At 49.0% G+C, this 14,744-nt stretch overlaps 1 protein-coding gene across 1 annotated transcript in view; it reads left to right on the forward strand.

The window, feature by feature from the left end:
- Window positions 1-11,410, forward strand: part of CRAMP1 (cramped chromatin regulator homolog 1) — a 56,938-nt gene extending 45,528 nt beyond the window's left edge. The window contains exons 13-20 of the mRNA XM_008070307.2: window positions 2,387-2,468; window positions 3,970-4,074; window positions 4,315-4,493; window positions 5,226-5,294; window positions 6,183-6,414; window positions 7,233-7,397; window positions 8,514-8,659; window positions 11,233-11,410. Of these exons, the coding sequence (XP_008068498.1) occupies window positions 2,387-2,468; window positions 3,970-4,074; window positions 4,315-4,493; window positions 5,226-5,294; window positions 6,183-6,414; window positions 7,233-7,397; window positions 8,514-8,659; window positions 11,233-11,397 (1,143 nt within the window). The 3' untranslated portion in view covers window positions 11,398-11,410. The remainder of the gene's footprint in view (window positions 1-2,386; window positions 2,469-3,969; window positions 4,075-4,314; window positions 4,494-5,225; window positions 5,295-6,182; window positions 6,415-7,232; window positions 7,398-8,513; window positions 8,660-11,232) is intronic.
- The last annotated feature ends 3,334 nt before the right edge of the window (window positions 11,411-14,744 follow it).

Here is a 14,744-nt window from a genome sequence, read left to right on the forward strand (position 1 = left end):
AACAGAGTGAGACTCCAACTCAAAAAAAAAAAATATATATATATATATATATTTAGTCAGTGGAAGCAGTTGGCAAAGCAGATAGGTCGGCCAGAGGGCAGACCTCTCATGAGCTCATGACAGTGAGAGACCTGTAAATGCCATGTACAAACCTCAGGACGTCCAGGAAGAGGCACATGAGAAAGGGCATTGTCACTTTGCAGTGTGAAGATAAAGGACGTGAGGCTGGAAGTCTGAAATAACCGTGGCCCTAGATGTTTATGATTGAATATTTTTTAAACTAATGCACAACTTTCCTTTAATTAAATTCCTAAAAATCATTTTCTCTTTTGAAATTAGTTCACCTAGAAATGAATGAGAGTTCTTATGAAGAAAGATGCATTGTAAATCTTAGAGGTTCTTTGTTCAGACTATGTCCAAGGTCAAAAACTATGGCCCAGGGACCAAGTCCAGCCTGACTGCTGCTACTGTTGTTTTAAATTTAAAACAGCTTTATAAAGATATAATTCATATATAATAAATTCATTTAAAGTTCATAATTCAGCCGGACTCGGTGGCTCAGCCTGTAATCCCGCGCCTTTGGGAGGCTGAGGTGAGTGGATTGCCTGAGCCCGCGGGTTCGAGACCCGCCTGGGCAGCAAGACCTCATCTCTACAATAAATCAAAAAATCAGCCAGGTGTGGTAGCGCGCACCTGTAATTCCGGCTACTCGGAAGACTGAGGCGGCAGGATCGCCGGAGCCCAGCAGGTCGAAGCTGTGGTGGCTGGGAGCGGCCACTGCACTCCAGTCTGGGCGACAGAGTGAGACTCCAACTCAAAAAAATAAATAAATAAAATAAAGTGCATAATTCAGGGCCGTATCAAACTAGGACATGAGGCTGGGCATGGTGGCTCATTCCTGTAATCCTAGCACTTTGGGAGGCTGAGACAGGAGAATCGCTTGAGCTCTGGAGTTCGAGACCAGCCTAGGCAACATAAGGAGACCCCCATCTCTACAAAAAATTTAAAAGTTAGCCAGGCATGGTAGTATATATGCTTGTAGTCCCAGCTATTTGGGAGGCTGAGGTGGAAGGATCACCTGAGTCCAGGAGGTCAAGGCTGTGGTGTGCTATGATGGCACCACTGAAATCCAGCCTGGATGACAGAATGAGACCATGACTTTAAAAAATAATAATTTTGATAGAGTAATAATTCAACGATTTTCAGTATAGTTAGAAGATTGTACAACCATCCCAGAACATCATCACTCCAACCGTGCCTATGAACTCACATTGCTTCTTCCTGCAGCCCCTGGCAACCACTAATCCACTTTGTCTCTATGGATTTGCCTATTCTGGGAATTTCCTATAAATGGGATCATATGACATGGGATCTTTGCCTCTTAAAATATTTTTGTAATAAAGGTTTACTGGCACACAGCCTAGATTATTCATTTCTATACCATCATGGCTGTTTCCCACTATAAGGGCAGGGTCGAATATTGCCCTACTGCTTATGGTGTTTCCTACCTGGCCCTTTCTGGGAATGTACCAAGCCCTGTCTTAGCTCTGAAGTGAAGCCAGCACAGACGCCTGCAGCCTTCATGTCAGTAGCTAGTCGCAGCTTGCTGCGGTCTCCAGTAGCACCTCTTTAGTGTCTCCTGACACCAGTGCCATGGGGCATCTAAAGGCTCCAGGAGTCATCTCAATAGTGAGCCCTGAGTCCTTTTGACATCAGCAGAGAATGGCAGCTATGTTTGCCCAGGGGCTTAAGTACCTCATGACATCTTTGGGTTGGTAGACACTTTTGTTAATGTTTTATTTTGATTATAGACAGTTTCACTGCTGAATATAGTTTCTTCCTAGATGGTAGACATCATTCAAAAGGGGTCCCAAGTACACTGAAGCTTAACTGTTAACACCGGAACCTGTCAAGGAACATCTTGCACCTGTTTGTTAGTGCCTGTGTGTCACGAGCAGTGACTTTATTTTCTTTACTCCATGTGTGAGGAAGCCCAGAATTGGGGGGGGTGTGTCATAAAAGCCCACATTCAGTGGTTATAAACAGGTTTATATAACTAGTTGCATTCTATCCAAATCTAGAACACTCTGAACTAAAGGTGGATCATTCTGACATTCCTCCAGTTTTCCCTGGGAGTGGCTTGATGCCCTGGGTTCATTTCAGGGAAGACTCTATATTCTGGAGCTTGGGGTACACAGGTCATAACTGTCACGGACTGTCTCAGGCATCCTGTTGTCATCAACTCTAGAACAAGAAGGCTTATCCAGTTATGCCCAGCTCCATCTTCCATGGAATATTATTTTATAACCCAGTTTCCGGAGTGATTTTTTTTTTTTGCCTGGGAGTCTTTTCATTGTCTTGATTGTTTGCAATTTTTCTGTCACAGAGAACACTGCTTCCTAGACCGTCTGAGAGTCTGCCCCACAACGTTTGTTCCTTCTCCATCCTGCCTAATTCTTCCATAACTGGTAAGCACCTGGGCTTCTCTGGGGTAGCTGTGCCCTCCCCCTCACCTGAGTGTGGCCTGTCTTTGGGAATAGCAAGTGTCTATTTCCATGACTCTCTGAGTGTCTGAGTGACATTTCAAGCATTCCTTTGTTCATTCTTCCGCCAAATACCTTGTGTGCCCTTTGTGCTGGGCTGCAGGCTACTATGACAGGCAAGGCACACACCCTGTGGTAGGGGTCTGGAGGGAGCTTCCTTTGGCTGCAGCCTCAGATGGCCCTGTGCTGAGTGCTTCACACAGTTTGAGTTAGTGGATCTGCTGCCCCCTCTCTCCGTAATGTCCTGTCTGGTGTGCTGCAGGATGAATGTGGCCGTGGGTTATGCATCATGTTCCCAGAAGTCTATACATTCAGTGGGGGCTCATGCTCTTTGAAGTAACTAATACAGTGAGAGTCCTTTAATGAAACACATACTCTATGATGTTCAAGGGGGACCCAAAAAAACCCAGAATAATCCTTTGGAAGGCAGGCCCCTTGCCGTTCAGTCTTCCCCTGCTAGGTAAGTGTTCTAGGACCCCATTGACATCAGTGTACCAGCTCCCTTTGTTGCAAGAGGCTGCGTTTGGCTTCAGTGGATTTTTTTGGAGATTCTTTTAACATGTTTGTTCATTTCATGATGGTGATTTATGAGCACACCTGCCCATACCGTGCTGAGCATTCAGCACTTTTTGACCAAAAGCAGCACGACTCCCATGCTCCACCTTCTCTATCCACCCAGTCTCACCCCAGTGACTTTCTTTTGTTTCCCCAATGAAAAAAGTCCTCAGAGGGAAACATTTTGCTGATGTGGAAGAGGTGAAACAAAAAATGGCAGAAGCACTACAAGGCGTCAAAATTGACAAGTTCAAAAATTGTTTTTGAGCCATGGAAAAAAGCATCTCAGTAGGTATATTTCATCAGAGTATTTTGAAGGTGACTTGTAAGAATAAATACATAATTTTTTAAAAACAAATTTCAGATTTTTTAGGATCCTCCTCATATATTTTTACCAGTCTTGACTTTCACATTGACTTAACTGCAGAACCCATACAGGTGTTGCTTGCTTTTTCTCCTGCCTGCTTTTCAACCGTGGGAAGCCTAGCAAGACAAAACCAACTGCAGTGGCAGAATCTTAGTCCAAGATCGGATGCTCCGACAGCCTCAGATGAACCTGTAGCTCAGCTTTGGGCCTCGTCACCCTTAAAGGGCCATTCCTGCGGGACGACAGTGATGATCACAACCTTTCAGCAGCTCCTGGGAGACACAGTGGTGCCACAGTGGTGACTGTGGAGATAAGCCAGAGCTTGTCTCTCTGTTGGGGCCTGTGGACCTCTGACCCCCAAGGTAGCAAGTGCTTGGCATGTTCAGTGGCTTCCACCTTGGCTCAGCTCCTGGATCCTGATAGGGCTATCAAGGAAACCCCCAGTGTGCAGCGAGGGCACAGCAGGCAGGGTTGACATGTCTGCTTTTGTCCTTGCCCTCACAGGGAGAGGTTCATTCCGGCCCATCCAGTCTTCTCTGACCAAAGCAGCTCTGTCTCGGCCAATCGTGCCCAAGGTCCTTCCACCCCAGGCCACAAGTCACTTGGCCAGTAAGTCCGCAGCCTGCATGGTGACAGCCACTGTGTGAGGTTTGGGTGACGTTTTTGTCACAGGCTTTGAAAGTTTTCTTCTTTGAGTCATGTCGTCTCATTGCCCTTCAATGAGAGCATCAAAGCCCTTGGCTTTTCCACTGACGTGAGCTGTGAGGGAGAAGCTGTTCCTGAGCCCTCTTGGGACCTATTATGGGGGGTGAGTAGAGCCGAGGTTTGAAACATCCTTTCTGTTGCCAGGCGCTATCGACTTAGCAGCTACCAGTGCCGGCATCATCCCCGGGAGCCCCCTTCCTGCCTTGGACACTGAGGGCTTGTCTGGCATCTCTCCACTATCCTCAGATGAGGTGACAGCTGCCGTCTCAGGTCAGGACTCCACTGGAACCCACCAAAATGGAGACCCCATTCCCACTGTGGGGGTGAGTATTTAGAAGGGCATTTCAGCGTTCCCACCAGCTTCTGGGGTGGGAGCCAAGGCCATGGGTCTCAGATCACTCTGGACTCCCAATTCTGCCTTTTGAGAGATTGGACCCGTTGGACTGGGGAGAGCCATGGTGTGAATGTATAGCACAGAGCGGGAGAGACATGGGGAGCCACTGAAGGAAGGCAGGTGACTGGCGTGCCATATGACACTGGAGAATCCAGAGCTAAGACAAGTATGGAGGTGTACTACATGCTCACATCAGCCAGCAGTGAGACCGTGGCATTCAGCTCGGGTATTACCAAGCATTCCTCTCATCCTGGAGGAGAACAGTCTGAATGACCATGACCAGTCACTCCTTTCTCATTTTCCAAGTGATCTAGTTGCTCTGGCCCCTCATGGCTGCTTGAGAGCATCCCCAAGGAAGCTGGGGTGGGTGACCCCGTTAAGATTCCAGAGAGCCCATCCCTGCCTGCTACAAGGTCAGCTTCTTGGTAGGACTTGAGTTTACTCTTTGAATCAACAAAAAGTTGTAAGTGCAGGGCCTATACTTTGCAAGTGGCTTTTTGGCATTCTCCACCTAGATCCCTGACTATTTACTGTTCCTCTACTGTTAGGAGACTGGGGAGATGGGACAGTTTTTTCCTCTGGAGCTCAGTCCTGGGTGGGGGGCCATGGGTGGCACCTAGTGCACCATGTGGCCCTTATGGGCATGTCTGCCGTTTCACAGGGTACGAGCGACCCATTTGTCAGCGTCCCCTCGAGGCCTGAGCAGGAGCCAGTGACGGACAGTTTCCAGGTAGAGTATGCTTTTGGGCTGCTGAGCAAATGGCTGCCTCAGAACCCCTCTAGTGCCGAGTCCCCTACCTCCAGCCCTGCCGGCAGCCCCGCTTCTCTCCCTGGACTGTGGTCCTGTCCAGTTCACTGTCATTTTTGAGAATCGAATACCTGCTACCTACAAGATGCTGCCTGGGTTCGACAGGGCAGTGCAGATGGAGAAGGTATGTCTGAGACCTGAGGCTGCTGGTGGTCTGGTCGGATTGTATATGATCTTGAGACAAGAGAGCGTGATGGCCCACAAGACTCTCTCCAGCCTGGGGATCAGAAAGGGCATTTTCCTAGTCAGTAATGAATCTGGGCAGTCAGCCTATGGGTTCTGCAGAGTTGAGGGTGTGGTTGGACGGTCCCTGTGAGGCCAGAGCCAGTATGAGCTCTCCAGGACGGTGCTCTTGTGAGCACTGATGTGGTTGTTGCTTGTGGGTTCAGACAGATGTGAGTTCATGACCTGTTTAGCATGTGGCCTTGGCAGAATGAATTTGGCTGTCTCCCACCCCTGACTTTCTCCCCTCTGCATGGCTGGCTCACTCAGACCCAGTTCTGGAAGGACTCCATCTTCAGGAGAAGGAGGCTGTCAGCTGATAGCTCCCCTGGCTCCCATTCTGTCCTGCTGGCAGCAGTTGAAGCAGGTCCATGCTGAGCTTCTGACTTTGCCATCTCAGGTGGTTTCAGGAGAAGTGAACTCTCCAAGCGTGTTCCTAACTTGGAGGGGTGAGGTGACTAAGCTCATCACCGTTGCTGATCTGCTTGTCACTCACTCACTAAGCTGTGAGGCTGAGGTTGAGTTTTCATTCCTTGTCACAGATTCTAACTGACCGGTTGTGTCTGAACAGTAACTGTCTCCCAGCAGGGCTCTTCTGTTCTCTCCTTGTCTGAGCTGCCCAAGACTCCTCTTCAGAATGGCCTCTCCACATCACTGTCCTCATCAGAGGGCTCCAGCACCCGGCTTTCTCCGCCAGACGTCTCTGCTCTGCTGGACATCTCCCTGCCCGGCCCACCCGAGGATGCACTCTCCCAGGGGGAGCCCACCACACACATCAGCGACTCCATCATTGAGATTGCCATCAGCTCCGGCCAGTATGGTAAGGGCAGGGTGGCTGCACACCCCCTTTCTGGAGTCAGGTCTTGACATCCTGTCTGAGTGTTTGCCTCTCTTGCTGGGAATATTCCAGTTCACTGTCATTTTTGAGAATCGAATACCTACCACCTAAAAGGTGCTGCCTGGGTTCGACAGGGCAGTGCAGATGGAGAAGGTATGTCTGAGACCTGAGGCTCCTGGTGGTCTGGTCGGATTGCATCTGACCTTGAGACAAGAGAGCGTGATGGCCCATGAGACTCTCTCCAGCCCGGGGATCAGTAAGGGCATTTTACTAGTCATTTTCCTAGTCATCTGGGCAGTCAGCCTATGGGTTCTACAGAGTTGAGGGTGTGGTTGGACAGTCCCTGTGAGGCCAAAGCCAGGATGAGCTCTCCAGGACAGTTCTCTTGTGAGCACTGGTGTGGTTGTTGCTTGCTATGGGTTCAGACAGATGTGAGTTCATGACCTCTTTAGCATGTGGCCTTGGCAGATGACTGACTTGTTTGAGCCTCCCTTTCCTCAGTGATGAATCAGGAGAGATGTGCCCCTCATGGGGCTGGTGTAAATCCCAGTAAGATGATTCACAGGGAGTACGGGGCCTGCTCTGCCCATGGTTACTGCTGCCATTGCTGTCACTCCGTGCTGTGTCTGTCCTCTGGCACACAGAGCTGTCCTGCAGGTTGTGTGCTCCTTCTCTGCAGAGCAACGCTGTCCATCCTGCTTCAGCAATGTGGGGCCACACATCTTCTCGGTGACGGGTTGGAGAAACGGAGTGCCATTCACCCTCATGTGTTGTCTCTGACCCAAGATCTTTGTTGGCAGGTGAAGGGGTCCCTCTTTCTCCAGCAAAACTGAATGGTAGTGACAGTTCCAAGAGTCTTCCCTCCCCATCCAGCAGTCCCCAGCCAAACTGGATCGCCTCTCCCACCCACGACCCCCAGTGGTACCCCAGTGACTCCACAGACTCCTCGCTCAGCAGCCTGTTTGGTGAGTGTGGGGAGGGGCTCTTGTCTCCTTCCCAGACCGGCAGGGGGTGGGAATCTACACGGCACTGAATTCTCATTGTGCCAGGACTACTGGCTTATTTGTTTCTGTTTTTTCTGAGTTAATTTTTTCAGGCATAACTTATATATGGGAAAATGCACAGATTTCAGCGTACAGTTCACTAAGCTTTGGCAGGTGCATAACCCCCAACTTATGGCGACATTGAACATCCCCAACACCCCAGATGATGGTTCTCTGTGCCCCCTGGTCTGCGCAGCTAGCCCAGGCCTTCCCCCTGGGCTTCTGCAGGACTCTCTGCCGAGGGCGGGAAAAAGAAATTGACCGTCTCTGAGCTCTCTTGGCTCTTCTCTTTCTATAACCAGTAGACTATTCTGATGGTTAGTCCAGCTGTCTAATAGCACACTCTTGACCATAGATTGGAGAGTTCAGAGGGCATGCTCCTCTTCTTCACCACCACCTGTTTGCTCTTGGGTACCAGGTGCGAGTATGGCAGGAAGAGTTATGTTAGGGAAAGACACACTAACACTACCAGTATGGCTGCTGTTTCCTGCATGAGAAGAGCTCCTGTTAGTGTATCTGGGATCCATCCCCCAGAGGTTTTAGACTGGCCAGGGCATGTGGCTGGTCATCGTGACAGGCAGCCGCAGAGAAGGATGTGTGATACCCATGGTGAACTCAGGTGCCGCACCTGATGGCCCACAACAATGGGGAGCCCTCTGGGTGGTGCTGGGGGAGCCAGCACTCTCTAAGTATTTCTTATTGTCACATAAGACAGTGCAAACTTGTGCAAAGTCAGTAGTCATCATGGAAAGCTGGAAACAACCTGAATGCCTGTCAGTAAAGACTAGTCACACAGAATAAAATACAGGCATGGGGGATGATGACGAGAGAGTGGGACCCTGGGTAGTTCCTGGACAATGAGATGCAAGGCTCGTTATAGGACAGCCTGTTACAGCATACAAGCTCGTCATACAAGTCTGTGGCTTGGCGCCTGGACTGGGGCCCAGCTAGGCAACCCCAAGCTTCAGGACCCTTCCACCGGACTGGTCCAACCCAATCCAGGCCTCAGGGTGTTTTCTTCTGGTCTTCTCTCCACAGCAAGCTTCATCTCCCCAGAGAAGAGCCGGAAGATGCTACCTACTCCCATTGGGACCAACAGTGGCACCTCCTTGCTGGGGCCTAGCTTGTTGGATGGAAACTCACGGGACTCATTTGTGTCCAGGTCCCTGGCTGATGTCACAGAGGTAAGTGCACTTATCTCACACCTGGATTTGAATGCCAAACCTGTATGCTGGAGGCTGCCAGCCTCTCCTGCACACCTCTGAGTCTGTGAGAACTGCTTGCCAGGAGGTGGCACATACACAACCATGTCTCTGATCACTGGAAATGGAGAGGTCTGAGGATGCTGGGCCAACTTTTGTCCCCATGTGGTACAATCACCGACTCTGGAACAACTGAGCACTAAAGGTGTCCAAACTGTAAAGTCCTGGTGTGGAGTACAGAGCAGGGTCTCTGAAGGCTCAGGTGATCTTTATGCCTCAGCCTCCTGCGTAACTGGGACTACAAGCATGTGCCACTATGCCTAGCTAGGTTTTTTATTTTGGAGGGAGAAGAGGTCTCACTGTGTCGCCTAGGTTAGACTCGAACTCCTGGGCTAGCAACCCTCTCACCTCAGGCTCCCAAAGTGCTAGAATTATAGGCACGAGCCACCATGCCCGGCCCAGTATCCCTCTTTTCTTTGACCAGGCTATATACTCAGCCACCCAGGCATCCACATGGCTTGAACGATCTGTGACAGGTCAGGCTTGCAGAGTGGAATGCCTGCTGGAGGAATGAAGATAAGCACATGTAATTGTGATGCGAGGTACAAAGCCACAGTTGCCATGAGAGAACTGGACACAGGGAGAGAATCAGTTATTTAAAGGGAGAGAATTCCAGATCCTGAATGCCACTTGGATGGGTTGTCTTATTGTTAAAGTGCTGGAGCAGCATGTCCCAAATCTGGTTCCTGGGATGTCAAGACATCGGTAAGGAAATAGCAGGTATTCCTCGGGGATTTTGTAAGCAGATACTGGATGGAAACCTTGGATCAGAAAAAGCTCAAAACAGCGATTTCCCAGACTCTTGAGCTTCTCAGTATCCTAACGTGAATCATGAATCTTGAGATGAGGAACTTATCGGAAGACTTTGGAGAAGTATGAGCCAAGTCATGATGATTGGAAATATCAAGCAAATATAAATGTAGACACAATAATATAGTGAATCTACAGCCCACAGTGTATAGCATTTCTCAAACCCATATATGAACACAGAATCTTTATTGAGAGCATGCCTGGCACTAATGTTCCACAGGAAAGCCTTCCTATGTTTGGACACTTATAAGTACCTGGCTCCTATGGAGATGGGCACTGCACACATGTCCTGAGACAACATACCAAATCTCAACTGTTCAGAAAATGACCCATAAACCAGCTGCAGAAACCCTAGGAGTTAGAAATGCAGAATCTTGGGCCCACCCCCAGACCCCTTGAATCAGAATTTGCATCATTAACAAGATCCCAGGGTGACACATTACACGTGAAAGTGAGCAGCACAGAACAAAAACATAGTTGATATGTGTGAAATGCTGTGTCCACATTGAGTAACTTAAATGCATATTCACCTGCAGAGGGGGCAAGTCAGTGTAGAGAAAAGGAATTTCACTGAGGACTCTTTACTTGAAACACAGTTGTGTTTGTAAGATAGTCCTCATGGCCTAGAAGTACAGTCTGAAACATCTGTGGATAAAATGGTCTGTTGGTGGGATCTGAGTAAAGGTGGTAGGGTGCATGATTTGTGGGGAGAGGTGGAGCTGGGTGGCCCAGGGTGATGTAGCTGGAAGCTGGTCATGACATATTGAGGGAGGGCAGTCAGTATTTGATCTACTCTTTGAAAATAAATTTTAATTTGTTTGACATTTCCCATAATAAAGGGTTTAAAATTCAGTGCATGCCATAGCTCTACCCAGCATTTCCCAAAGACTTCTTTCATTCGTAATGTCATGCAGTTCATTAATGAATATTTATTCAGGGCTTACTATGTGCAAACAAAGGCCCCTATCCTCATGAGGCCTCCACTCTTGCATGGGGGAAGACAATAAGTAGTGAAGATGGCACCTTCCATATATGTGCACACAGGATAAAATCTTGGTGCTGAGGCCCACCATTCACATCTCGTCTTTACTCTGTGTCATATAGTGTCATGGCTACCACCTTTCTTGTGCCTCTTGAATGGTGAAGCCTGTTCCTGTCTCAGGGTCTTTATGCTTGTAGTTTCTCCTGAAAGGAACATGCTCCCCCACCACGCGTCCTTATGACTTACATTGGGAAGGTGCTCCCCATGTGCCCTCATCACTTACCCCCTGCTGCTCACGTCCCAGTCTTTGGAGCACCCTTCTCTGACCTCTACACCCCTACACCCAGCCACTCTCCTTCACACTGCTTCCATTCCCTCAGGCTGCTCCTGACCCTTTGCATTCCACTATACCATTTATCTCTGTCTGCCTGCCCCCATAAGTCTCCTGAAGGAGGAAGCCACCATCCCATCCCAGCTGTCAGGTGTGCCAGGCCCACAGTAGGCTCTCCGTGAGCACTTGTCCAAAGAGTGCATGTGCAGACAACAGGTGATCTGAAATTCTGCCCAGAGCACTGGGCCCCATCCATGGTTCGATTTCTGCTGGTGGAGTCATGATTTTTGTCTTCTCTGAGAAAGCCACCTCCCACTGAGGGGCGAGCCAGCCACCAGTGACTCAGCCTTCCTTGTCTCCTCTGTCCTGCAGGTTGTGGATTCCCAGCTGGTGTGCATGATGAATGAGAACAGCATCGATTACATATCCCGGTTCAATGACCTGGCGCAAGAGCTGGCCATTGCTGAGCCTGGCCGCCGAGAGGTTCTGTTTGATGGTGGTGGAGGTGGCCCCCCCCTCAGCGACATGTCCCAGTGACTACATCTCATGGCAGGGCATCCTGAAGGCTGCAGAGAGGGCTTATGGGGCTGGCAGTCCTCATTTGTCATAGATGAAGCTCTCTTCCAACTGGAGAAAACATCAAGCCAGGATCCCCAGAAGATGGTCTGAATAAAGGCATCTCTGCATCTCAGTGTGCAACATGTGGGGACGGCTGGTCACAGAGCCTGTCCCAGCAGATGAGGATGAGAACTTGGGAAGGGCTGACATCAGAAAGGCTGTGGTCCTGGAGCAGTTTCTTGCCAGCCCTGGGGCCCGTGTCAGGATCTGCGTGGTGATCCCATTTCAGCCTGTGCTCTGCCTTGATTGTGGTGTTGGACATTCCAGTGGGTTTTCTTAGAGAAGGGAGTGTGTGTGCCTTGGCTTAGTGGCTGCATGCTGGGAGTTTTAACCTCCCTTTCTCTGCAGGGAGGCCCCAGATCACTGCTGCTTTCTTTCTGCCAAACCTATGCCACACTTTGGTTGCTATCTCTGTGGAGTGATGATGGGCAGGATGGCCAGGTGTGGCCTGGGCTCCTACCTGGTGGTGTCTGCACCCTGAGACAGTAAATGCTTTAAAAGATGCTCTGATCACAGGGTAGCAGCAGGCCCGGGGCAGTGCAACTGGTGCCACCACCCCAGAAATACCCTTGCCTAGTGCTTCCCCCATCTTGAGGTTTTGTTCTGAGTTAACAGTCTTATGCAGGTTGTGTGGACTTTATATAAGAGCCTGCTAAGCTGGTTGAAAGTGTTTCTTGTAAGAGGAAGAACAGAATCCCGTTTAGTCGGTTTCCTTCCTATGTCCATCTGTAAGTTTCTTGTAGGTGATCTGAAGTATTAAATCTCTCTATTGGGGTGACCTGTAAGCACTAATATGACTCCAGATAAGACTTTCCTGATAAGTTCTTAAACTTTTGGTATGTTACTGTTTGGCATCTGAGCCAAATCTGCCTTTGCAAGGAAAGTTTTCTTTCCTTCAGAGCCTTCTCTTTCTTTCATTGGCATTGGTGCAGTCTGTGGCAATACCACCCCAAATGCACCTGATCTCGCCTGATCCTGGAAAGCATTGGTGCAGGGTATGCCTGATGTGTATATATTTAATCCCTCATGCATACCTTTGCCCCGAGGCCTACTGTTGTTGTTCTTGCCGTTCAGGACACCCGGATGAAGGTTCAGCTATCTAGATGTGGTCAGAGCTCACCAAATCCACGTCTTTTTGGTGGCCTTCCTCCTGGAGCCCCGTCTGGTGGCCAGTGTTAACTACTGCAGATGGTCCAAAGTCCAGTCTTTTCCCAGGATGGCAGTAACAAGGGCTCACTTGCCTTCCCAGCCTCAGGAGATCCAAGCACACAGACCACCGTCCAGCCAGTGTGGCTGGAGCCATTGCAGTGGTGGGGGGCAGGTCATGCCTGTGCCACCATCTCACCCCTTACGTCACACCCACCTAGCTGGAGAAAGCACTTGGGACTGATTGGGCCTTTCTAACACACATGAATCTACCCCCTCTGCTTGCCACCTTTCCCCTTCCTCTATGCATGTGGCAGCTCTCAAGGCCAGCCCCGGCCCTCTCTCCACCCTTCTTTTCCTGTCCACATGCAAAAGGAAGCTGGTGAAAAGGGGGAGCAAAGGCCTTAGGTGTGGCTGAACAGGCGGATACCCTCAGTCCCACCAGCAGCAGACCGCAGGTGGGGCCGCACACTCCAAGCCAGTGGGAGGATCTGGAGAGGACCAAGGGATCCCAGGCATGAGCTTCTTCCTTCTGTCTCTAAGAGCTCCTGTCTCTTAGAGCTCCTGTCTCTAAGGTGTCTTCCCTCCCTCAGACCTTAACACAAGGTCTTAAGAAAACAGTTCCAAAGCTCTGGAGGTTGTAAAAAGAAACATGGTGCCACTTTATTAAGAGCCATAGACAGCAGTATTGGAGCTAGAGTATCTGTAAACTAGCTTGTGTTTTGTGCTTAATATATCGCCTTCTTGAAATTAGCATCTTATTGAGCTCAAGAAGATCAGTGGGTCTCCCTCTGACTTTGCTAGGTTTACAGTAAGTTAAGACACCAGGCTGAGTTTAGACCCCTCCTAGATTTCTCATACTCCCAACAGTCCAGGGCAAGAGATGCTAAGTAACAGCACAGACTGAGCTGGGAGCAGTGTCCAGTGACCATAGGTACTGTACCAGGGATGTCAGGGGTGGTGCGCTGCTTATCTGTTGGGGGTACCTTCTTCCCAGTGACATAACTGGAGGAAAACCTTGGAGGTTAAGGTCTGTCTTTGTAGGCTCTTTATTTAGCAGCATGTCCTACTTGGTTCTCTGGCATAAACTCGGGGACCAGCTGACTGCAGCCATCATCATCCAGTGGGTAGGTAGGTAAGAGGGGAGAGTGGACTGACTCGTTCCTTCGATAATAAAGCTGACAGGATTCCAGAGAATTCTGCTTCTCTAACAACCAGACAGGTTATGCATTTGCCTGCTATATTAAGGGGAAATGGTGTCATTTGTAACAGAAAAACGATAGATGCATTTTCTTCCAGCCTAATTGACTATTTAATGTACAAACACAGGCAACTGTTACAGGATGAAATTTTCAAGAGATCCAAGCAGAGAAGCCACCTACTTCGTGCATCTTCCTCTGCCTTTCCAATGGAAGTCATGATGGTCTCAGTATTAACCTGTGGCTTCTGTTGTGCATTTGAGCATGTTGTGATTAAGATGAGATCAGTTTTTTAGAAAAATCTTTCCCTAATCCCTCTAATGTTGTCTTACGATCTTTCTGCTGATTTATGTTCTCTAAAGATTGAAACTAAACATCTCTGGTGTCAAGGAAGCCGGCGTTTTGGCCTTGATTCTTTATTGTGAATACACAGTGCTGAGCATGACATCCTTTAGAAGATGCAGAGGCAAGATGACATCCATGATTTCATGATTTTTTCATATTCCTGGATCTTGTAGGTGTAGAATACTTGCTCAGGGAGTGAGGATCTTTGGGGGCATTTCATCAGTCGGTCTACTTGCTTTTCCATGCCTCCATTTTCTGAGAATCAGAATCCCATTCTTCGCCATGCTGTACTGTGGCCTCATTTCTAGAGGATGTCCTTTTCCGTTTAATAGCCTCTTTAACTAGATCACATTATTGAATCCAAACTCGTTCTGCAAAGAAAGTTGTGGAGTACAAGACACTGGGAACAAAGGAGGAAAACAGTTGCGCTTTCTCTTTAAGCATTTAGATCTTAACAGGTGCATTTGTGAGGAACTACAGCACTTTGTCTTAAGGAAAAAAAGGAAAGATTAAAAGAAAAAAAAAAATCCCACAGCAAACCTTTCCCAGCTGTCAGAGCTCTCCTAATTTCACAGT

This window comes from Carlito syrichta, unplaced genomic scaffold (genome assembly GCF_000164805.1).
Source record: "Carlito syrichta isolate Samal-C Ts95f unplaced genomic scaffold, Tarsius_syrichta-2.0.1 Scaffold313344, whole genome shotgun sequence".
NCBI lineage: Eukaryota > Metazoa > Chordata > Mammalia > Primates > Tarsiidae > Carlito > Carlito syrichta.